The sequence below is a fragment of the Candida albicans genome, chromosome 3 (genome assembly GCF_000182965.3).
Source record: "Candida albicans SC5314 chromosome 3, complete sequence".
Classification (NCBI taxonomy): Eukaryota; Fungi; Ascomycota; class Pichiomycetes; order Serinales; family Debaryomycetaceae; genus Candida; species Candida albicans.
The window spans coordinates 1,697,160-1,719,143 of NC_032091.1; the positions used below are offsets into that span (position 1 = coordinate 1,697,160).

General features: G+C 35.0%; 11 protein-coding genes and 3 non-coding genes across 14 annotated transcripts; 10 read left to right on the plus strand and 4 right to left on the minus strand. All coding sequences in view use genetic code 12, as the record gives it.

Annotated features, from left to right (window-relative positions):
- Positions 1–7: 7 nt before the first annotated feature.
- KRS1 (lysine--tRNA ligase) lies at positions 8–1,792 on the minus strand (the record flags this gene model as incomplete). Its single annotated transcript, XM_714753.1, has 1 exon — positions 8–1,792. The coding sequence occupies one exon, from the start codon at positions 1,790–1,792 to the stop codon at positions 8–10; it is 1,785 nt and encodes a 594-aa protein (XP_719846.1).
- A 298-nt stretch (positions 1,793–2,090) lies between these two features.
- CAALFM_C307420WA (uncharacterized protein) lies at positions 2,091–3,077 on the plus strand (the record flags this gene model as incomplete). The annotated part of the gene is made up of 1 exon (XM_714752.1): positions 2,091–3,077. One exon carries the CDS (start codon positions 2,091–2,093, stop codon positions 3,075–3,077), a length of 987 nt encoding a protein of 328 aa, XP_719845.1.
- Positions 3,078–3,338: 261 nt separating this feature from the next.
- CAALFM_C307430WA (acid phosphatase) lies at positions 3,339–4,335 on the plus strand (the record flags this gene model as incomplete). Its single annotated transcript, XM_019475344.1, has 2 exons — positions 3,339–3,353; positions 3,421–4,335. The coding sequence occupies 2 exons, from the start codon at positions 3,339–3,341 to the stop codon at positions 4,333–4,335; spliced, it is 930 nt and encodes a 309-aa protein (XP_019330889.1).
- A 468-nt stretch (positions 4,336–4,803) lies between these two features.
- On the plus strand, positions 4,804–5,550 carry TPI1 (triose-phosphate isomerase; the record flags this gene model as incomplete). Its single annotated transcript, XM_714749.1, has 1 exon — positions 4,804–5,550. One exon carries the CDS (start codon positions 4,804–4,806, stop codon positions 5,548–5,550), a length of 747 nt encoding a protein of 248 aa, XP_719842.1.
- A 15-nt stretch (positions 5,551–5,565) lies between these two features.
- Positions 5,566–6,537, minus strand: CAALFM_C307450CA (putative endodeoxyribonuclease; the record flags this gene model as incomplete). The annotated part of the gene is made up of 1 exon (XM_714748.1): positions 5,566–6,537. The coding sequence occupies one exon, from the start codon at positions 6,535–6,537 to the stop codon at positions 5,566–5,568; it is 972 nt and encodes a 323-aa protein (XP_719841.1).
- A 581-nt stretch (positions 6,538–7,118) lies between these two features.
- Positions 7,119–9,425, plus strand: CAALFM_C307460WA (protein serine/threonine phosphatase; the record flags this gene model as incomplete). The annotated part of the gene is made up of 1 exon (XM_714747.1): positions 7,119–9,425. One exon carries the CDS (start codon positions 7,119–7,121, stop codon positions 9,423–9,425), a length of 2,307 nt encoding a protein of 768 aa, XP_719840.1.
- A 1,107-nt stretch (positions 9,426–10,532) lies between these two features.
- CAALFM_C307470WA (uncharacterized protein) lies at positions 10,533–11,780 on the plus strand (the record flags this gene model as incomplete). The annotated part of the gene is made up of 1 exon (XM_714746.2): positions 10,533–11,780. The coding sequence occupies one exon, from the start codon at positions 10,533–10,535 to the stop codon at positions 11,778–11,780; it is 1,248 nt and encodes a 415-aa protein (XP_719839.2).
- Positions 11,781–12,137: 357 nt separating this feature from the next.
- On the plus strand, positions 12,138–13,478 carry CAALFM_C307480WA (E3 ubiquitin-protein ligase; the record flags this gene model as incomplete). Its single annotated transcript, XM_714745.1, has 1 exon — positions 12,138–13,478. One exon carries the CDS (start codon positions 12,138–12,140, stop codon positions 13,476–13,478), a length of 1,341 nt encoding a protein of 446 aa, XP_719838.1.
- A 146-nt stretch (positions 13,479–13,624) lies between these two features.
- On the plus strand, positions 13,625–15,475 carry CAALFM_C307490WA (phosphoribomutase; the record flags this gene model as incomplete). Its single annotated transcript, XM_714744.1, has 1 exon — positions 13,625–15,475. The coding sequence occupies one exon, from the start codon at positions 13,625–13,627 to the stop codon at positions 15,473–15,475; it is 1,851 nt and encodes a 616-aa protein (XP_719837.1).
- A 455-nt stretch (positions 15,476–15,930) lies between these two features.
- VAN1 (Van1p) lies at positions 15,931–17,485 on the plus strand (the record flags this gene model as incomplete). Its single annotated transcript, XM_019475345.1, has 2 exons — positions 15,931–15,995; positions 16,090–17,485. The coding sequence occupies 2 exons, from the start codon at positions 15,931–15,933 to the stop codon at positions 17,483–17,485; spliced, it is 1,461 nt and encodes a 486-aa protein (XP_019330890.1).
- A 155-nt stretch (positions 17,486–17,640) lies between these two features.
- Positions 17,641–17,764, minus strand: SNR52. Its single transcript, XR_002086396.1, has one exon. It is a non-coding gene; the product is annotated as an uncharacterized ncRNA (small nucleolar RNA).
- Positions 17,765–18,492: 728 nt separating this feature from the next.
- tR(UCU)5 lies at positions 18,493–18,565 on the plus strand. The gene has a single exon. It is a non-coding gene; the product is annotated as a tRNA-Arg (tRNA).
- An 8-nt stretch (positions 18,566–18,573) lies between these two features.
- On the plus strand, positions 18,574–18,661 carry tF(GAA)5. The gene is given in 2 exon segments: positions 18,574–18,610; positions 18,626–18,661. It is a non-coding gene; the product is annotated as a tRNA-Phe (tRNA).
- A 168-nt stretch (positions 18,662–18,829) lies between these two features.
- CAALFM_C307540CA (uncharacterized protein) lies at positions 18,830–19,696 on the minus strand (the record flags this gene model as incomplete). Its single annotated transcript, XM_714742.1, has 1 exon — positions 18,830–19,696. One exon carries the CDS (start codon positions 19,694–19,696, stop codon positions 18,830–18,832), a length of 867 nt encoding a protein of 288 aa, XP_719835.1.
- Between the last annotated feature and the right edge of the window lie 2,288 nt (positions 19,697–21,984).

The following is a 21,984-nucleotide window of genomic DNA, read 5'->3' on the forward strand; positions in this document are numbered from 1 at the left end:
ACTATATTTAGTTTTCATCTTTTAATGGTTCTTCACCTTTCAAGACCAAAGCATCTGGTTTCAAAGTTGGGAACAATAATACTTCTCTAATGGTGTTAGAGTCGGTCAAAAACATTGCCAATCTATCAATACCACAACCCCAACCGGCAGTTGGTGGTAAACCATATTCTAAAGCGTTACAGAAAGTTTCATCAACCATTTGAGCTTCATCATCACCTTGGGCTTTTTGTCTGGCTTGTTCTTCAAATCTAGCTCTTTGATCAAATGGATCATTCAATTCTGTGTAAGCATTACAGATTTCTTTAGTGGCGACAAAAACTTCGAATCTTTCACACAAACCAGGAATGTTTCTATCTTTCTTGGCTAATGGCGACATCATTTGTGGATGACCGAAAATAAAGGTTGGGTTGATAGATGCATCTTCTAATTCACCAACTAATTTATCCAACATTCTAGCGTTGGTCAATGGTGGAGAACATTCTAAGTTGTTGTCTTTCAAGACTTTTTTCAAGAATTCCCCAGTTTCAGCAGTGTGCAATTGATCACCAGCTGGGAATTTAACATTGTATACTTTTTCCAATTCTTCAATCATGTTGACTCTCTTCCATGGTCTGGAGAAATCCAAAGTCATTTCTTTACCTGATGGACCTTCTGGGTGGTATTTGATAACGTAATCACCAGTGATTTCTTTAACCATTTCGGAAAACATCAATTCGGTCATGTCCATTAAGTCGTAAACATCAGCATAAGCTTGATAGAACTCACAAGTGGTGAATTCAGGGTTATGGGTCATATCGATACCTTCGTTTCTAAATTGACGACCAATTTCGTAAACTCTGTCCATACCACCAACAACCAATTCTTTCAAAAACAATTCAGGAGCAATTCTCATGAACATTTCCATATTCAAGTCATTATGGTGAGTAGTGAATGGTTTGGCAGTGGCCCCACCGGCAATAACATTCAAAATTGGTGTTTCAACTTCAACGAAATCTCTGTTGTCCAAGAATTTTCTGATGTACTGAATGATTTTGGATCTAACTCTGAAACGTTCTCTACTGGAATCGTTCATAATCAAATCCAAGTAACGTTTTCTGTATCTAGCTTCTTGATCTTTGAACCCATAATGTTCAGTTGGCAACATGTGCAAACATGGAGTCAATAATTGGACTTTGGTAGCGAAAACGGACAATTCACCTTCACCACCTTTGGCTGGAGCAGTTTTACCTGGATAACCAGTAACACCGATAATGTCACCTCTTCTCAAAATTTCGTGCATTGATTCGAAAGCTTCAACACTTGGAGCATCTTGAGCTTGGGCCATAATTTGAACTTCAACACCATCACCTTTTAAAACGTAGAATTTCAATTTGGATCCTGATTCTCTTTTGGTCATTATTCTACCACTAACGGAAACAGTGACATCTTTCAAAGTTTCCCCTCTTTGCAAATGGGCGTATTTTTCAACAAATTCTGGAATTTTGGTGGTAACATTGAATTTGTGAGGGTATGGGTTGAAAGCTGATGGATCAGCATTGTTTTTCTCTCTTAATTCAGAAATTTGACGAGATCTGATTTCGAAAAATTGATTTGGATTCAAATCAGCCAATTCATCTTTCTTTTTAGTGGTAGTTTTGGCTGGAGTGGCAGCAGCTTTAGCAGCTTTCTTAGCTTCAATTGCTCTTTGTTTTTGTCTTTTTTTTAATTCGGTTTTGGAAACTTGTTCACCGGTGACATCGTCCAAATAGGTTTTTTGAACTTGTTCGGCAACTTTATCAACTTCTTCAGACATAATGATTGTGGGTGTTGGGCGATAGATGGAGAAGGAGTCTTAAAAAAAAGAGCAGAATGTGAATGAGAATTTTCAAAGATAACAATGGTGGTTAAAAAAAAAATTTTTTTTACCTCTCTCTCTAGTTACTCATCAAGAATTTTTTAATTTTCGCGGGTGTTGTTAACAGTGGTGGTGGTTTTGAGGGCACTATTTTTTTGGAAGGTGAGAAGAATCGAATTTAGGCCTGGAAAAAAAAGCACACTGAAGAAAAATTTTCACCTCAAGTCAAAGAACCTGGTAAACACGTATAAAAACCATGGCATCAAAATACACCCCAGCTACATTGAACACAGTTCATATCTCATCATCCGTTTTGTTGTCATTATTAAGACACACTTCTGAACATTACCCACAATTATTTTCTGGTGCATTATTAGGATTTGAAGATGAAAGTTTAATAGATGTTACTCATGGATTCCCATACCCATACCCTGATCAATATGAAGGTGGATCCTTTAGATCAAGAAGTGGGGGTCAATACCAAAAAGATTTGTTAGAAAATTTCAAAAAATTAGGCTATGGTATCGAATTTTTGGGATGGTTTCAATCTACAGTATCAGGGAACTTTGTCACCAACCAATTAATTGAAGGTTTGGCTCAACAACAATTAATCAACTCCAATGCATTTATTTTGATTAACAACTTATCAAGTGTTGGACAAGAAGTATCCATCAAGGCATTAAGATTATCTACTGGGTTTATGAATGCCTATGTAGATGGGAAATGGAAATCAAAGGATTTGGAATCCAACAAAATTTCATATTTGAATATTTTTGAAGAATTGAACTTGGAAATATCTAACCAAAAATTGGTGGATGTGTATTTGTCAAGCTTATCATTGAAACCATCCACTGAATCCGAATTAGATGTTCTCAATCTTTTATCAAACCAGAACGCCACTGGTCAATTGTTAGAATCATTATCTGGACAAGTCGACTCATTCAACTACGATCAAAATAATTTCAACTACTACCAAAGACAATATCAAAAGGAACAATCAAAGATACAACAATGGAAACAACAAAGAAAATTGGAAAACTTGGAAAGAGCAAAGAAAGGTGAAAAGGAATTAGATACAGAAGAATGGAAAACTATTTTCAAATTGCCAAATGAACCTTCAAGATATAATAATATGTTGTACAGTAGTGCTATTGATGTTTTAGCTGATGATATTTTAAAGAAATGTGATGAGGAATTAACAAAGAGTTTTGCTATTGAAAGGAAGTTGACTGCTAGTGAATAGATGAGCATATAGGTAGGTTCATAAATGTATATTAGTGTTTATTTTGGAAAGATATTTGGCTCTACTCCGGAAGAAAGGATTTATCGGTATATTATTATTTCCAGCTAGTCAGCATCGCAAATTTAATGGGGGAGAGAGTATATCACCAACAAAAAAAGATTACCAAACCCCGAAAAAAAAAAAGAGCCAGTAGTATCTCAACTTTTTGTAATAAACAGTTATACACCTTTTTCAGAAATCAACCTTAACACTTGAAAGATCATGGGAAAACCAAAAGTATGTCGATATTTTGTGAACTAGATTGATTTTTTTGTCTCCGTTACTAACATGAAAAACAATAAAGTATATTCTAATAGTTAGACATGGGGAATCTGAAGGCAACTGTGACAAGTCTGTTAACAGATACACACCCAACCACTTAGTCCAGTTAACTGATAATGGACACTGCCAAGCGTTGCAAGCAGGTCAAGTATTGCTGGAGTTTCTTAACCATGCATCGTTGAATAACGTTAACAATAAGCGCAATCCCAAATCCATGATGTTTATAACATCGCCATATTTGAGAACAAGACAGACCTGCAACAATATTATTGAGGGCATCAAAAATGTTCCCGGTGTCGAATATAAAGTCAGAGAAGAGCCACGAATGAGAGAACAAGATTTTGGAAATTTTCAACCTTCCCTGGATGAGATGGAGTTGATTTGGAAAGAACGTGCCCAGTATGGACATTTTTTCTATCGAATACCACATGGAGAAAGTGCAGCCGATGTTTACGATCGAGTAGCCAGTTTTATGGAGTCGTTATTCCGCCAGTTTAGAAGTGATGATTTCCCCAATATCTTAGTGTTGGTCAGTCATGGAATCTGGTCTCGAGTTTTCATTATGAAGTGGTTCAAGTGGAGTTACGAAGAGTTTGAAAGTTTAAAAAATGTGCCTCATTGCAAATATTTGGTGATGAAAAAAGACGATGAAACACAAAAATACCATTTGAAAACAAGGTTGTTGACTTGGGACGATGTTGAAGATGATGATTTGGATGTCGGGCAATGTCTGTTAGATGATGACGAAGTGTACAAGCTCATTCAAGATCAAAAAGATACTGTCAATTCAACAAGAAATAAAGATAAAATAATTGAAGAAATGTACCGAAAAGCACAAGGACCAGAATCAAAATACACCGATTATAAAGAGAAAGTGGTATCAAGATTCAAAGTGGACAATCAGAGTGTTGTTAATAGTACCGAGAGTTTCCATTAGATAGATTGGTAAAAAAAAAACAATTTACGTCATAATTTCCTTTTTTTTTAGTTCTGTTTGTTTTGTCTCTCTAATTATTATTATGTGGTGGTCAGTTGGTAAGACAATTGTTTGTTTGTTCATGTGATCATTAATAAAATATATGCATAGAGTAGGAATCAGTTGTTGTCCATCTTTCGTGCGAATCTAATCCGGGGCGACAAAGCAAATTCTGATTTTTCACTCATGTTTTGGCCCTATTAATGAATTTTGTGTAACTTAACTATGGGTGAGTGTTACCACCACTCCAATTTATTTTTTCCTCTTGGCCGGGTATCCTTTGGTTATATAGAATTCATTTATAAATTACTAAAATCCAAAAAAAATATTTCAACCTAGTTTATTCTTTTCTTTTCTCCCCTTCTTTCTTTTTTTTGCTTTTGCATTTCTTCAAATATCAATTAATACATTTATACAATTTTAGAAACAATGGCTCGTCAATTTTTCGTAGGTGGCAACTTCAAAGCTAACGGTACCAAACAACAAATCACTTCAATCATCGACAACTTGAACAAGGCTGATTTACCAAAGGATGTCGAAGTTGTCATTTGTCCACCAGCCCTTTACCTTGGTTTAGCTGTTGAGCAAAACAAACAACCAACTGTTGCCATTGGTGCTCAAAATGTTTTTGACAAGTCATGTGGTGCTTTCACTGGTGAAACCTGTGCTTCTCAAATCTTGGATGTTGGTGCCAGCTGGACTTTAACTGGTCACAGTGAAAGAAGAACCATTATCAAAGAATCCGATGAATTCATTGCTGAAAAAACCAAGTTTGCCTTGGACACTGGTGTCAAAGTTATTTTATGTATTGGTGAAACCTTAGAGGAAAGAAAAGGTGGTGTCACTTTGGATGTTTGTGCCAGACAATTGGATGCTGTTTCCAAGATTGTTTCTGATTGGTCAAACATTGTTGTTGCTTACGAACCTGTTTGGGCAATTGGTACTGGTTTAGCCGCTACCCCAGAAGATGCTGAAGAAACCCACAAAGGTATTAGAGCTCATTTGGCCAAGAGCATTGGTGCCGAACAAGCTGAAAAAACCAGAATCTTGTATGGTGGTTCAGTCAACGGTAAGAACGCTAAGGATTTCAAAGACAAAGCAAATGTTGATGGTTTCTTAGTCGGTGGTGCTTCATTAAAACCAGAATTTGTTGATATCATCAAATCTAGATTATAAACAGTATATTAAAAACTATATGCCTATAGAATTTAGCATGTTGTTGTGAATTTGTAATGAATCTATAAAAATGTGCTCATGAATCTTTTTGTAAATGCCATCAAGGTGGTCAAAGTGTTTTGTTTGCCTCTGCTCAATGAAACTTCTGTCAACGTCAATATCTGATTCAATCAATATTTGCGTTGGTCGAAGTGCCGTTACAAGTGCTTTTAGAGCCTCTATTTTTTCTCCGTTGATCCAATTTGAAAATGAAAAGTAGAGTCTGTTCTGGGGTAACGATTTTATCCACACCTGTGCTTGTTCAATTGATCCGGTATACGAATGAAGGATGACTGTAATATTGGAAAACTTTTTCACTTGATCAAACAATAAGCCATGAGCTTTAACACAATGCAAAGACACTTGTTTCTTTAATTGTTCAGCTAATGTTAGTTGAAATTTAAAAACATCCAATTGATGATTAATATCAACTCTACAAGCAGATAATTTATTTTCTGTCGACAGTGGGAAATTCAAATTACCACAGTAGCCGTTATTAGGAACTCTGAATAGTTTATCCAACCCAATTTCGCCAATTCCATATATTTCAAGGTTATGTTTGTTAATGATCTCTAGAAATCTATCTTTGTGTTTGTGTAGACTAATGGGATCAGGTAATGTAGCCAATAATTCATTGGAAGGTTCTGGTTTCAAAACATTCTTGTAATGTTCCTCCTTGGTGGGGGTACCTTCAATATAAAACAAATGAGAAAACCAAGGGTGTACACCAAAATATGGAACTAATACTCTTGGATTCTCTAACCTGGTTAGTAATGTATCCATAAATTCAAGATCCAAATGTTGAGTAGTCATTAGATGAAAGTAGTTGTCTGGGATCTGTTTTGATTGCTCGTTGAGTCTTTCTGCAAATTTCTCTGTGTCACTAGCAGTACATTCCGGGTTAAAATGGCAATGGCTATCGCTTAGGTTTAGAAATGTGTCATTCATTATAGTGAATAGTATGGAGGTGGAAAGAGAGAGAAGATAGAGTGTTGATTTTTTTTGCGTATATTTTTTTCATAATGATCAAAGATCAAAGCAAAGCTGGTTGGTTTGTGATAAGAATGCGTTGATACTATGCAACATACAGCCAATGTTGATATGTTGATTCATAACTATACTTCTTGTATCTACTTTTCAAAAACAGTTTTGGTAGAGTATTTATTGAAAGCAAAAAAGAAAAGATTTAACTGAATTCGAGTATAACACCTATTTATATAGTGGAACAACTTTAGTATTATTTATGGAACATTGCCGAAACTGAACTTCAGGGAAATGGAAGAGAAAAATTAAGCCAAGAAGAATGAAAAAAGTACAAAAACTGTTTGACTACTTACACCAAGAAGCCAGGAAAAAAAAAATCAGTCCCCCAAACAAAAAAAAAAAACAAAAACAAACAACTTTCAAGACTAAAAACAATCAACCACAACGATACTCCCAATAGAATATACCAACACATATAACGGAATATTCATAAATATAAAAATCCATTATTCTACTGTTTTTCAGCTTTGCATTGCTATTTACTCATGTCGGACCTAACTCCAATTAAACTTCCTTCGTCCGCTCCATTTCCGGTTGTCATATCATCTGTATTATGCAAACCTGGAGATACAATTTCCAAGCACAAGACTATATTCAAGTACAAATACTGGGACTACCAAGATGATCCAACTTCAAAGGAGGACCCACCTAAGAAAATACGAGTAGAACGGTTAGGTACATTTGAGAGTCCCATAGAAGGCGAAATTGACCAGATTAACATCAAGCCATTGCAAGAAGTGATGCATAGTGATGTGGATTTGTTATTTGTTAAAGAAGCATGTCCTCATACTGTGCAATACAGTGGGTTATGTGCATTATGTGGCAAATCCTTAGAAGAAGAAAAGGATTATTCAGGATACAATTACGAAGACAGGGCCACAATTGAAATGTCCCATGACAACACTGGCTTGAAAATTAGTTTTGATGAAGCAGCTAAAATCGAACACAACACAACTGACCGATTAATTGATGAAAGAAAGTTGATTCTTGTTGTTGACTTGGATCAAACTGTTATACATGCCACCGTGGACCCAACTGTTGGAGAGTGGCAACTGGACCCAGCCAATCCCAACTATGCTGCTGTCAAAGACGTTAAGACATTTTGTTTGGAAGAAGAGGCAATTGTTCCTCCTGGATGGACAGGTCCGAAATTGGCTCCAACAAAATGCACCTATTATGTCAAACTCCGTCCAGGGTTGCTGGAGTTTTTGGAGAAAATGGCTGAGAAATATGAAATGCATATTTACACAATGGCCACAAGAAACTATGCGTTATCGATTGCTAAAATCATTGATCCAGATGGGAAATATTTTGGTGATAGAATACTTAGTCGTGATGAAAGTGGTTCTTTGACTCATAAAAACTTGAAGAGATTGTTCCCCGTGGACCAATCGATGGTAGTTATTATTGATGATAGGGGAGATGTGTGGCAATGGGAAAGCAATTTAATTAAGGTGGTTCCCTATGATTTCTTTGTTGGTATTGGAGACATCAATTCGAGTTTCTTACCGAAGAAAAATGGTCAATTAACAGGACCAACCAAAAAGAGGAAATCTATAGCCAAATTAGAAGCTGCTGCTGAACTAGCCAAGGAATCAGATACCAATAATGACAAGCAAGAGACTGAATCGGGGGAAGAAGAGGGTGAAGAAGATGCTGATGGTCACTCGGACGTGTCAAACTCCCCTGTTGAAAGAATCCTTGAACTCGGAGGAGGTGAAGGAAACACTAGTTTATTGTTGGAACAATCATTGACAAGAAATCAGTCAATAGAAGAACAACAACAGAAGCGTCCATTAGCAAAGTTGCAACACGATTTGGAACAAATGCATGAGCATCGCCACGATAGTGATAGCAAGTCAGAGAGTGGTTCTGATGATGAGAGTGATGAAGAAGACAATTTGTTATTTGATGATGATAATGAATTAGCAGCCTTGGATAAAGTCTTGGGGAATATCCATCAAGGGTATTATAACTTGTTTGATAAAGACAAAATCAACAAACCGGATTTGACTGAAATCATACCGTCAATGAAAAGCAAGACATTGGAAGGGATAACGGTCTTGTTCTCGGGTATTATTCCATTGGGAATTAATTTGGATTCTGCCGATATCGTGATATGGTGCAGACAATTTGGTGTGAAAGTTGTCAATGAAGTGTACCCAGAAGTTACTCACGTTGTTTGCCGCGATGTTAGTGAAGGTGCTGGACCAACATTCAAGACCAGAGTTGCAAGAAAACTATATCCTGACACTATCAAAATTGTCAATCCAGATTGGCTATTTGCATGTTTGAGTAACTGGACAAAAGTTGATGAAAAAGATTATTTGATTTCAACTGATGATACAAAGCTTTGGACCGTGAAAGAGAATGAGATTACCAAGTACCAGAAAGCTTTGGAAGACAGAAGTGCTTTGGCAAATGCTACTCATATTGATTCTATTGAGTCATTTGATGAGTACGATTTGGATGAAGCTAATCAAGAAGTTGATGATTTCTTGGCAGGGTTAAGTGATGATGATGAGGAAGAAGAGGAGGAAGAAGAAGATGAAGAGATCGAGAATCCAGAATCAAATAATGATGATGAAGAAATCTATGAGCAATCAACCAATGGACATGATTCATTTATCAAGGATGCTTATAGTAAGAAGAGAAATAGAGATGAAGAGGAGGTACAACTTGTTAAAAAGCAAAAAATAGAAAATGGAGAAAATGGAGAAAATGAAAATGAAAATGATTTAGACGATTTGGAAAAAGAACTACTTGACGGTTTTGACGACTTGGAAGAATAAATGAAATGGGGTGAATTAGTCGATTCAAATGCCAAACTAAATTGAGACATGTTACTGTGTAAGAGCCACGGACACTCACACATTCAATTTACTCAGACATTGTGTAATAGCAAACAACCTAATGTTGTTTATCGTTAAAAAATAAAAAAAATAAAAATTTTTAAAGCATGTAATAATGTATAATTTTCTGTAATATAATGTGTATCCTGTGTATTTCAAAACTTTTTATGAACGATTTACTTGATTTACTACCATCAATTTAATTATACAATAAAAGTTGGCTGGCTAATATTGCGCAGTCAAACAAACAAACAACTACAAACAAAAAAAAACAATTAATGCACGACTAAATCAAATACTGAGATTAATAAGGCGTGTCCCTGGACCGAAAAGTTGATTTATACTGATTTTGTGGTTAATTATAAGATGAATATTTTTTGGGTGGTGGGTGGTGGGTGGTGATGGTTGCAGTTTGATTTTGTAAATCAATTAATAATTTTTTCTTCTCACTTTGCAACAAGCAAGCCATTTTTTTTCTTTCTTCTTGTTTACCATTTTTCTTTCTTATCACCAGCACAAATTCACTATTTTTCCTGTAACCACTAAACCCTGTTTTACTCTCTCCAATTTCATCCCCTGGATTAAAGTTTCCTTTGCTTAATGATTTGCATATTCTTTTCTTTGATTTTGTGTAGGTTTGTTTCAAATAGAGAAAGGGGGATGGTAGTTACATTCATCTCTTCCATAATATATTCTCACATGAGTTATTTTTATGCAGCTATTATTGGTGGATCATTATGATTCATTCTCTATTAATACCGAAATTAAATTCACTTACACATTTTTGATTTACCCTTTCTTCTGGCTAATTGCAAGATATAAAAAGACTTTTATTTCCTTTGTATTTTTTAGAAGACCACTTTTTTCGTCTTCTTATTCTTTCTTCAATTTTCGTTATTCCTGACTTGGTTTATCACCAAACTTGTTAATATATTATAATCCCAACCCTCAACCTATATCAAGTCATTATTACAATAAACTGATCAACACTAACTTCCCACAATGATTTTTAAAATATTTAGAGTGATACTAATTATACTTTCACTCATGTGCTGCATCTTGGAGATTTTTGCAGTAACTGGATCTTATGATAACAAAAAATACCTCACTGATACCTACCTAATCAATTTCCACATTGATAGCTTGGATTTGACAAAACTTATTGATTCCAGTCGTATAACAAAGAGAGATGGTGTGGGTTCAAAAATGGTTTCAATCAACCCAAGACAAGGTACACCAACCAAAAGAGCTCCTGCAGAATCTGGATGGTACTATGTTCCAGGGGGATCAAATACTCAAAGTGGCCCTTCTGCCACTGCATCTTCTGGTGGTAATGCTGTTGCATCAGGTTCTGCCATAAACTGGTGGAGTCCTGTTGAATCCGGTAGTGCAACAAGTTCTGGTTCTGGTTCTGGCTCTACTAGTTCTGGTTCATCTGGAAGTGATTCTTCAAATTCAGGTAGCACAAGTGGTGGATACTACACTACTGTATCTCAAGCTGTTCATAGTTTGTTGAGTAATGTGAATCCACAAGTGTTGGGAATGGCACAAGTTTATTCTGTTGGTTTCTGGGGTTATTGTCGTGGTTATGTTATTCAAGATGATAGCAAAAAAACGAAAAAGTTTGACAACAGTAATGTTAACTACACTTGGTGTTCGGAACCAAAAGTTTCCTTTTTCTTTAATCCAGTAGAAATATTCAAAAAAGAAATGAACAACACTCTTTATGGAATTCAAGTAGATTCTCAAGCTGCTGGTATTGGACAGTTATCTTACACCCAAAAAAGTGAATTGAAAGTGTTGATCGATCATTTAGATATAGACGAGTTGAATCTTCCAGGGAACATTAATGGAAAACTACAACAATTACACAATTTGACTAATGCGTCCTTTGGATTGTTAATGGCAGTCGCAGTCTTATCATTCGTCTCAGTCTTGATTCAAATGCTTGCATTTTGCTTTTCCCCAGAAAAATGTTGTTTATCATTTTTAAACTTTTTATTCGAGTGCATCATTGGTTTAATTGCCTTTGTTGGGGCAGTTGTTGTCACTGCTACCTATTCATATGTTAAAGCCCAGGTTAATGGCAATCTGGATACTTTTGGTGTCAAATCATTCTTGTCAATAAACTTCTACGCATTTGTCTGGTCAGCAGTTATTGTGTGCATCTTGGTTGTCTTTTTCAATTTATTGGGTCATTGCTGTGGGTTATTTGGAACAAGAAGACATTATAGAACAGTCAGAAATCCACAACCAGATGCTGAACAACATAAAGAAGAAACTGAAAGTGATTAATCTAATTGTTTTAAGGCCAAATAGGGTTTTTATACTGAATGTTTCTTCGATATTGTTGTTTGTTCAGTTTTGCTTTTGATTCATGTTGTCATTTTTTTTTTATTTATTTTTAATTAGTCTTTCTTTAATTCTTTTATTTCCTTTATTATTTATATAGATTTATAATTTTTGCATGTTTTTTTTAAATTTACGTCCTTCTAGTTTTGAAAAAGTTTGTTGTGCGTGGTGGTAGTAGTGTCGCACATCTTGAGATGGAAAGTAAACATCAACGGACAAAAAAAGAGAAAAGCAAAAAATATAATTATCTAGTCGAATTTTATCCACCATCACCTACACTATTATCTACTCTCTTCAAATATGATATGTTCAATATCTGGTGAAATAGCCACTGATCCAGTGGTATCACCAAAAAGTGGTGCTATATTTCAGAGGAAGCATATTGTTAACTACATAGCTACCAGTGGAACGGACCCAATAACTGATGAGCCTTTGACAGAAAGTGAATTGATATCATTAAAAGTTAATGAAAAATCCACAGCAATAGCACAACCTTCACCGCCAGATCCATCAAACTCGTCTATCCCTTCATTGCTTTCTACGTTTCAAAATGAGTGGGATGCAATAGTTTTGGAAGTGTTTACTTTGAAGAAACAATTACAGAGTGCTAAACAAGAACTTAGTATTGCATTGTATAGACAGGATGCAGCTGTCAATGTAGCAGCCAAGGCAATTAGGGAAAGAGATGAAGCAAGAGAAGCATTAGAAAAGTTGTCACTGTCGATAAATTTATCAGATGTACCAGATACGAACACTCCACCTGAAGAGGCGGAACCTAAACCAAAGAAATCAAAAAAATCTCTGTCGAAAGGAACGCTGGCAAAACATTCAAACGATAAAGATAGTGAAACAATTGATTCTGAGCAAATTGAGAATATAGTACGGGCAAGAGATGAATTGTTCAGATTGCACAAATCCCAGAAAATCAAATTACCATTCGACGTAGACACTTTCTTGAAACAAAAAGGAGTTGATATCCAGTCTATTTTTGAAGGTGAAAAAATCTCGAATTATGTGTATAATAAAGAAATAGATACAATCGTTGGGGTAAGTCAAGATAAAGTCATTAAACATTCTCTTGTGGATGGAGCATCCACAAAGTTGGATCTCAAGAATGTCAAGTTGGTGGAAATAAACAATAATGGTGTGGTTGCTGTGCTGTCTGGGACCAAAATCATGTTTTCCAATTACAAAACAATTGAATTAAACTGTGAAGCTGAACAGATAATATGTCATCCATCACTAGATTTTTTTGTTGTGTTGGCAGCAAAGAAATGGTTTGTGATAAGTACTGATTCCATAGTGGCTTCCCGTAACGGTGTCTTATCTTTAGGGGCACTTCATTATGATGGTGAGATCTTGGCCACTAAAAATGATGATAAAATTAAGTTATATAGTATAGTTTCTGGGGATGAATTAGGAACGTTTACTGCAACTCATGAAAATATTGCTAAATTAGAATTTGCTACCAATGGGTATTGGCTACTTGCTTTGTCGACAGGTGACAATACCAGTTCCATTCAAATTTTTGACTTGAGAAAGGGAATTGAAGTTCAAAATCTACAATTTAACGAAGTGGCAACCAAAAAAATCGGTAATATTATGTTTTATAGCTTACACAGTTTTTTCAAATATTTGTAATCTACATTTTGTTGTATATTTGTCTTACTTGTAGGATTTTCCACGAGGAATACTGAAAAAAAAGGTGGAGTGTTAAAAAAAAAAATAAAATCGGGTGAGGTAGTAGAAGGTCCCAATCAAAACACTATTCATGCTTGCCAAAAAACATGACAGTTGATAAAAACAAACTAGACGAGCTAGTCAAGTCTTGGTTATCTATTGATATGAATCCAGAATCAAGACATGAAATCGAGCAGTTACACATTAGTGGGAACTATGAACAATTGGATAGAAAGTTGTCAAAGAGAATTGCGTTCGGAACTGCTGGGTTGAGATCGTCAATGGAGTCGGGGTTTTCACACATGAATGACGTTACTGTGCTCCAAGCTTCCCAAGGGTTGGTCAAGTATTTATTGAAAAAGACACCAACATCAATTGTAATTGGATACGATCACAGATTCAATTCTCAAAGATTTGCAGAGATCTTAGCCAGTGTTGCACTCACTCAAGGTGTGCACGTTTATTACTTGGGGTCAGTTGCAAACTTGTCTGAAGAAACAATGAAATTGACTAAAGGTGATATTGAAAACGATAGTTCAACAGATAGAGGATATGTCCATACGCCATTGGTTCCATTTGCAATTGATTACTATGGAGCATCGGGTGGAGTGATGATCACTGCCTCTCATAATCCAGCAAATGACAATGGTTATAAAGTATATTATCTGAATGGGTGTCAGATTATTCCGCCAGTTGATAAAGAAATAGCTGACTCTATTGAAGAAAATTTGACCCCATGGGAGGGTGTTTGGGATGTGTATGATAATATCAAGAAGGGGGTACAAAAGGGATTATTGTCACTTGCTGGAGATGAGGTTACAAAAGAGTATCTTAAGGGAGTGAAAGAGAAGTTAATTCAAGACAACAATTTAGATTTCAGTTTTGTTTACACACCAATGCATGGAGTTGGGTACAGAATATTCAAAGAGTGTCTTGATTTATTCCATGCCCTGACTTGGAATGTGGTTCAAGAACAAGCAGACCCAGATCCTACTTTCCGAACTGTTAGTTTCCCTAATCCTGAAGAAAAGGGTGCTCTTGATTTGGCTATTGAAACTGCCAGAAAATTGGGTTACAAATTGGTTCTCGCTAACGACCCAGATGCTGATAGATTCAGTGTTGCGGTCGAGACCAAGGGACAGTGGAATCAATTGACTGGTAACGAAATTGGGTTTTTGTTTGCAATGTATGTGATTGAACAACAAAAGGAACAAGATTTGGACCGTGTATATTTGGTGAACTCAACAGTATCGTCACAAATACTTAAGGCAATGGCTGATAAGGATGGGTTCCATTTTCAAGATACGTTAACAGGGTTCAAATGGATTGGAAATAAAGCAATTGACTTACAAAAAGAGGGATTTAAGGTTCCGTTTGGATACGAAGAGGCTATTGGATTTATGTTTGACTTGGTGCATGATAAAGATGGTATTTCGGCTGCTACAATATTTTTGCAATTGTATCAGAAATGGTTTAGTGGTGGCAAAATAGATGTTACAGATAAATTAGAAGCTGGGTATGCTAAGTATGGTTGGTTTAAAGATTACAATGGTTATTACAGACTAGCAGACATGTCAACATTAGATAAAATATTTACCAACATCAGAGGCTCCTTTGATAGTAAATCCCCAGAAAATATTGGCGAATTCAAAGTAACTAGTTGGCGTGATTTAACAATTGGATACGACTCGTCTACTGTCGATCACACTCCCGTTTTACCTGTTGATTCAAGTTCACAAATGATAACAGCCCTGTTGAAGTTACCAGGTAATGACAATGCAGTTGTAAGATTTACTTGCAGAGGGTCTGGTACCGAGCCAAAGTTAAAATTGTATATTGAAGGGAAATCTACTATCAATGAACAGAGTGCTAAAGAAATTGCTGTTAAATGTTGGGAGACCTTAAAACAAGAATGGTTTCAACCGGAGAAATATAATTTGACAGAAGTTAAACCGTAAATAGTGTCGATCGCGTTTCTATAGATAAAAAATAGTTTTTAAAGTCGGAATTATAAAACATTGGAGAAGAGTAAAACGAGGGAATTGTCGATCCCACGAATATGGCGAGCAAGGCGGCCACAGAAACCCAAAAGAAAATGCTATTTTCGGTGTGGAGGGTGCGACGAAAGAATGAAAAAAAAGACAAAAAAAAAATTTCTCTGTCAGTCTGTCAGAGTTATTTTTATTACTTTAAAAGAAAGGGAACAATACAAAAAAAGGAAAAAAGAAAATTTTAAATAATCACAGCAAACAGAGACAAAAACAAGAAGAAGGGAAAAAAAAATTACTTTTCTCGATACCACTTTCAACTATCAAATTGTTTTTACAGCATTTTCAAAAAAAATAACTACCTCTAAAAGGGAATACACCAAAAGTTTTTGCATTAAATATCAACTATTCAGGCATTATTTAAGATGTCGTTTCGAGCCTTGACACCAGATTTATATGGCAAAAAATCCAAGAATTCAGATTTACCAGTGTATGTTTAACTTTTTATTTTTTTTTTTCACGTTGTTGTTGTTGTTTTGTTGTTCAATACTAACAAAATTGAATTTTTTTTTTTTCATATTTAGATTTAATAAGTTTACTCCTAAAAAGCATTCAGATCGTGTGTTGATAAAGCGAGTCTTGTATACTTTGGTATTTTTATTGGTAACGTATACGATATATTCAAGAGTGTTAACAGGTGATAGCAGGATACCGCAATCGCAGGATCGACAACAATCACCGACCAACGACAATAATCATGAAGTGTATAAAGTTACAAAAGATGGAGTATATAAGCAGGAAGTTACTGGTGTTGTTGAAGAAGTAGAAGAGGAAGAACTAAAGGAGGTTACTACAGAAGATCTCTACAAGTCGAATGTTGACATTTTTGATTTAAATGATTATCAAGGGTCTCAAGAAGGTGCTAAAAATGGCGATATTCTATTATTTCTTATGCCTTTGAGAAATGCCGAACACGTTTTACCAATGGCATTCTATAATCTTATGAACCTCACTTACGATCATCGTTTGATTGATATTGCATTTTTGGTTTCGGATTGTTCACCAGATGACACCACGTTGGAAACTGTTTTTGAATATTCAGTGGCTTTACAAAATGGAACTTTGGTTGACAAGTTGAAACATGAAGAAGAGTTGAAGAATTCAGGTAATGTCAGGGGCACTAGTGATTTATATCAATCGTATATGGAGCCATCTTATATTGAAAGCGTAAAGAAAGCCTATAGTAATCCTGAGTCGCATCATCCAAACTATAGGACCCCATTTAGATCGGTCACTATTTTCAAAAAAGATTTTGGTCAAGTCATTGGGCAAGGGTTCAGTGATAGACATGCTGTTAAAGTGCAAGGGATTCGTAGAAAGTTAATGGGTAGAGCAAGAAACTGGCTTACTTCTGCTGCCTTGAAACCATACCATTCCTGGGTTTATTGGAGAGATGCTGATATTGAAACGTGCCCTGGTGATGTTATTGAAGAGTTGATGCTGCATAATTACGATGTTATGGTACCCAATGTGTGGAGACCTTTACCTACATTTTTAGGCAACGAGCAGCCATACGATTTGAACTCTTGGGTTGAATCAGATGCTGGATTAGAATTGGCGAAAACACTAAACGAAGACGATGTTATTGTTGAAGGGTATGCTGAGTATCCTACTTGGAGAGCACATTTGGCATACATACGGGATGCTAATGGTGATCCTCGAGAAGTAATTGATTTAGACGGTGTTGGTGGTGTGTCGATATTGGCACGAGCAAAGATTTTTAGACAAGGGGTACATTTCCCAGCATTTACATTTTTAAACCACGCTGAAACTGAGGCCTTTGGTAAAATGGCCAAAAAAATGGGATTCAGTGTTGGTGGATTGCCTCATTATACCATATGGCATATTTATGAACCAAGTGAAGATGATTTGAAAGAAATTGCGAGATTGGAAAGAAAGAAAAGAAGACAGAAGTCATAAATAGAAGAAGGTGTTACATAATTAATACAAACGTCAAATAGTTTTCGATTAAACTTATAGGTATAATAGATGTTTTTTTTTTTTCCACCACCACTAACAATCAAGAAATTAAAAAAAAATACGCCGGTGTAAAGTCAACAACAATTCTGATCGTAAAAATTTCATAAATTATTATTTTTAATTTGATCAGTAGGAAGGCAGGGTTTTGTAATCCATGTGTCAATCGTATGACCAACACGTTCAGAGATTGTTCACGCATCCATTTTATTCATCATATTAAAATTAAAAATAGTTTACGCAAGTCTCGAACTTCCACCACAATTTAATTGTAAGAACGCTGCGAAAACATATTCTCCAATCCTATTGGGCCGAAGTTTCAGCTATGCCAAAGGCATCAAATTTTTTTTTATAAAATTTTCCACTTTTCCATACCAGTGAAATTATCACGTGATGGAGTGAGTATCTATAATATTTGATTGTTTCTTTGATGAGGCAATACTCGAGTATAGTTATTGACCAATGACTTTTAAATGTATAGTGGTGATCTGGGAGTTGATTAGATGCTTCTTGGTACGTAATTGGTGTTTGTATTTTTTTAGGTCCAAAAAATGTTTAAATATTTACAAAAAAGTGAACAATAACCTAAAAAGATTTTCAGTTTCGGTCGATATTTATTGAAACTTTGATGTAAACATTCTTGGATTGCCTCTCAAAACACTGATTTTATACTAAGCTTTGCTATACATGTTCTGTTGAGATGTTGTTATGATTCATTTGCAACCCTACAAACACAAGTTACAAGAACGTACTTGTGATAGGTTGGAAACAACACTTTTACAGATTAAAAATGCATAATATGGCATTAAATTTTAGTTCTTGGGTCCTATATAATCTACGAAAGTCGAATATCTGCTTTTATGACACAGTTTTATTGTATAAGAATATGACTTTCATTAAAATTTCTGTTAGGTCTGAAAAAGTAGACCATTTACAAACCCATCAAGTAGGCCTGCGTGGCGAAATGGTTATCGCTTTTGACTTCTAATCAAAGGATTCCGGGTTCGAATCCCGGCGTGGGTTTTCTTATTGCAGCTTTAGCTCATCTGGGAGAGCGTCAGACTGAAGTATTTCAAACCTGAAATCTGGAGGTACTGTGTTCGAGCCACAGAAGCTGCAATATTTTTTTGCAAATTATGCACCGAACCTGTTTTTGAATTAATTCTTGTTGAAACAATGAACAGAGTTGTGCTTGATTTGAACGGACTAAGTCTAATCACTTTTATTTTTTGTAAAGTTCAATCGCAACATAAATTGCATATTTATTCACACACACACATTAATAAACTATAAACTAAATATTAAATCTTCTTCTACGTAATCTTCTGATTTGAAAACATTTGAATAATCGTCAACAGCAAGAATATTTTTTCTGGCAGAGACACCGGCAAGGCTACTCTTATTAGTTACTGATAAAACAAGGATACTTTCCATCAACTTGAATTCAGTTTCAAATTCGCCAACGTTGTTATTAACATTATTAATTCCAGTAAGTCTGGCATTCCATTGTGCCAACTGGTCCAATTCAAACGACTTATTTTTTTCCACATTGGCATTATTATCGTTATTGTTGTTACTATTCATTCGATTTACAAAATCAGACAAGTTGTAGGAATTAATTGATCGATGGATTTTGTTTTGTAGATAAGTATGATCTTGATTAACTATCGATGATAACGATGAATTGGATGATGACAAATTTTCTTCATTTTCCAAATCAACATATAGTACTGAAGATTCATCAAATATCGAATCTATCTGTGATTGAACAGTTTGTGGGCTAATTTGACTACTGGTAGAATAGTATGATGAATATCGTTTTGAAGAAAGTGGTGGACGTGATAATGTTTGTGATGAAAGATTTTTCGATTGATGTTCAGCTAGAATTGGAGCACTTGAACGAGGTCTTAATGTCTTTACACCATTTTGGTTTTCTTTATTGTCTTCAATAAAACTTTTTTGGGAAGTTAATATGGGCAGAGATATATTAAGATTGAATGAGGAGATACTGGCACTCAAAGGACGTGAATTCCGTTTGCTCTTGGTAGAACCGTTTTTAATATTGGTATCTGATTTCTTAGATCTCAAAGACTTTAAAAAGCTTGAAGATGATTTGGTATTGTTCATATTAGATATGCTTTGACTGTGTAACATTTCAGCAAAGGTATGGATGGGTGTTGGGTAAGGACTTGTTGCAAACTATAAAGGAAAGATTTAAATTCAATTAGTAACAGCTTGAAAGTTTCAACTAGGAATTTTCTATTTTTACAACTAGTTAATGAGCAGATCCAAATAAAAAGAATTGTCGCAAATACATATAGATAAAAAAAAGTAGTGGTTGGTTTTCGTTGTAGATATGAATCAACTTTGGTTGATGATATTATGATGATTTGTTGTTGTTGTTGTCGTTATAATGAAAGCTAGCAAATTTTTAAAGGAGGAGGAAGAGGCTATTGATTTAGTTTTATACCTAAAGAAAGAAACAACAATTACAACGACTAAGATTGAAATTTTAGACTAGCAAACAATAAAACTAGTACAAACCCAGGTCGTGCATGGACAATACTACCAACACGTCGATGAGAAAAAATAATTTACCTTGTTCCATTTTAACGCGAATTGGGCTAAATTGTAAACAATTCAATCTCACACAAACGAGCTTTGTTATTTCTCCTCAAGCTTTGCTCCTTTCAAATATTGTTCATAAAAAAATTTTTTTTTTTTTAACTCTTTTAAGAATTAATTTCTTTGTTTCCAGAAGTTTGCGTTATTCTATTTATTATATTCACAGCAATTACATGTGATGGGATGGGATACTATAGAAGAGACGTCTATAATTCCCAAATATTGTCATTGCTATTGTAGCTCTCCTGATTGTTTGATTCCTCGTTACAACTAACCACAAAATGGTGAAATAAATTTAGATTGAATACAACCAAACATTCAGACGACAAAGAAGAGGCAATAGAGAATGAAAGCAATAACAATAATAATAATAAAATTAACGGCTCTTAGGTTATTGTTGTTGCCACAATTGTCGTCTTTTTGTTTGTATTGAGCGTTACATCATAACCAGCCTCCTCGTATGAACAAATACCCACCAATGCTGTAATAAGGTGTTTTCATAATCGCTTTCTAAAGAAGCCCCCAAAAGATTATTGAGATCTACAAACTCATATTGCAGCAGCAGTGACTGTTCATGAATCTTCAAGATTGTCATAAAAAAATGCAAGGCTCATCTGTAATTTAGTCCATATCACAGGAAAAATAAAAACTTCATCTAAAATTCTCCATCTTTAAATGGGGTGCATACAAAAATATGTCATGAAAGCATTACTGGGATCTAGTTTATTTATTTAGAGGGTTACATCTCTGACAGTTCAAGGGGTGTAATCCAAACACACGATAACATGTCACAGTGCTACGCACACTCGTTTATATTATTCTTTATTTGGTGCCGATGATTTACACACTCGCCTTTATATCGACAACGATTTGATATTGCTTTGTGATTTATTGCCAAACTTAGTCACTACTTTAATTGCAAATCAATTTTACAAAAACAATGTACAACCATATGTTACCGTTCAATATTACTATCATAAGTTGTGAATGAAATGAAATGAACAATGAGCAATAAACATGACCACCACTCAGGAGGAATTAGTTTATTGTTACAAACTACTTGTTTTCTCACCCCCATCCTTTTAAAAAGAATATGGAGAATTTGTGTAGCATTTTTTTTTCAGTTTTATCTTTCTGGATAGATAAGAAACACAAAGAAATCCCTGGACCCGTAATGGTCCAGTAAAGAAGTCATCAACTTTTCAGTGTAACACTGACATTTTGTTACATTATCAGGTAAGGAGTATATGACAGATCTAGGAGCGATGTGCATTATTAATCCAATGAGTTGACTTGATCGGGTTCTGAGATTAAGGTATTGACTGCAAACTACACAACAACATCTCTGGCTGATCAACTTGCATTATTTTAATTGTTTTATTGTTAAACTTCTTGGTGTAAAATAGATAAGGAGTTAGTGGTAGCAATGAAACATGTTACACTTAGCCCTAAACTTAGGTCTATGAATGACTAAAAAATAGCTAACATTCTTAGTATTGACAATACGTAACGACAAGAAGTTTCTTTCTAGTTTGGTGTACAATTATTTTTGTAATATTTCATTAAATTGTCTAGCTATAATTAGAATAGAAGACACAATGGAATTTTACGTATTTCATATGTGTTAACTCAGAAGAAAAGCAATTGTAAACCCCATCATCAGTTTCGTCATCAGTTGACGATTTCCAACAAATAGGAATGTATTAGACGATAACCTATAGAAATTGTTAATTGCGCAAATTCTCCCATTGTCATTGGGAACAACAACTAGAAAGAATGAATACACGTAATTCATCAATTCGTCAAAAAAAGAAAAA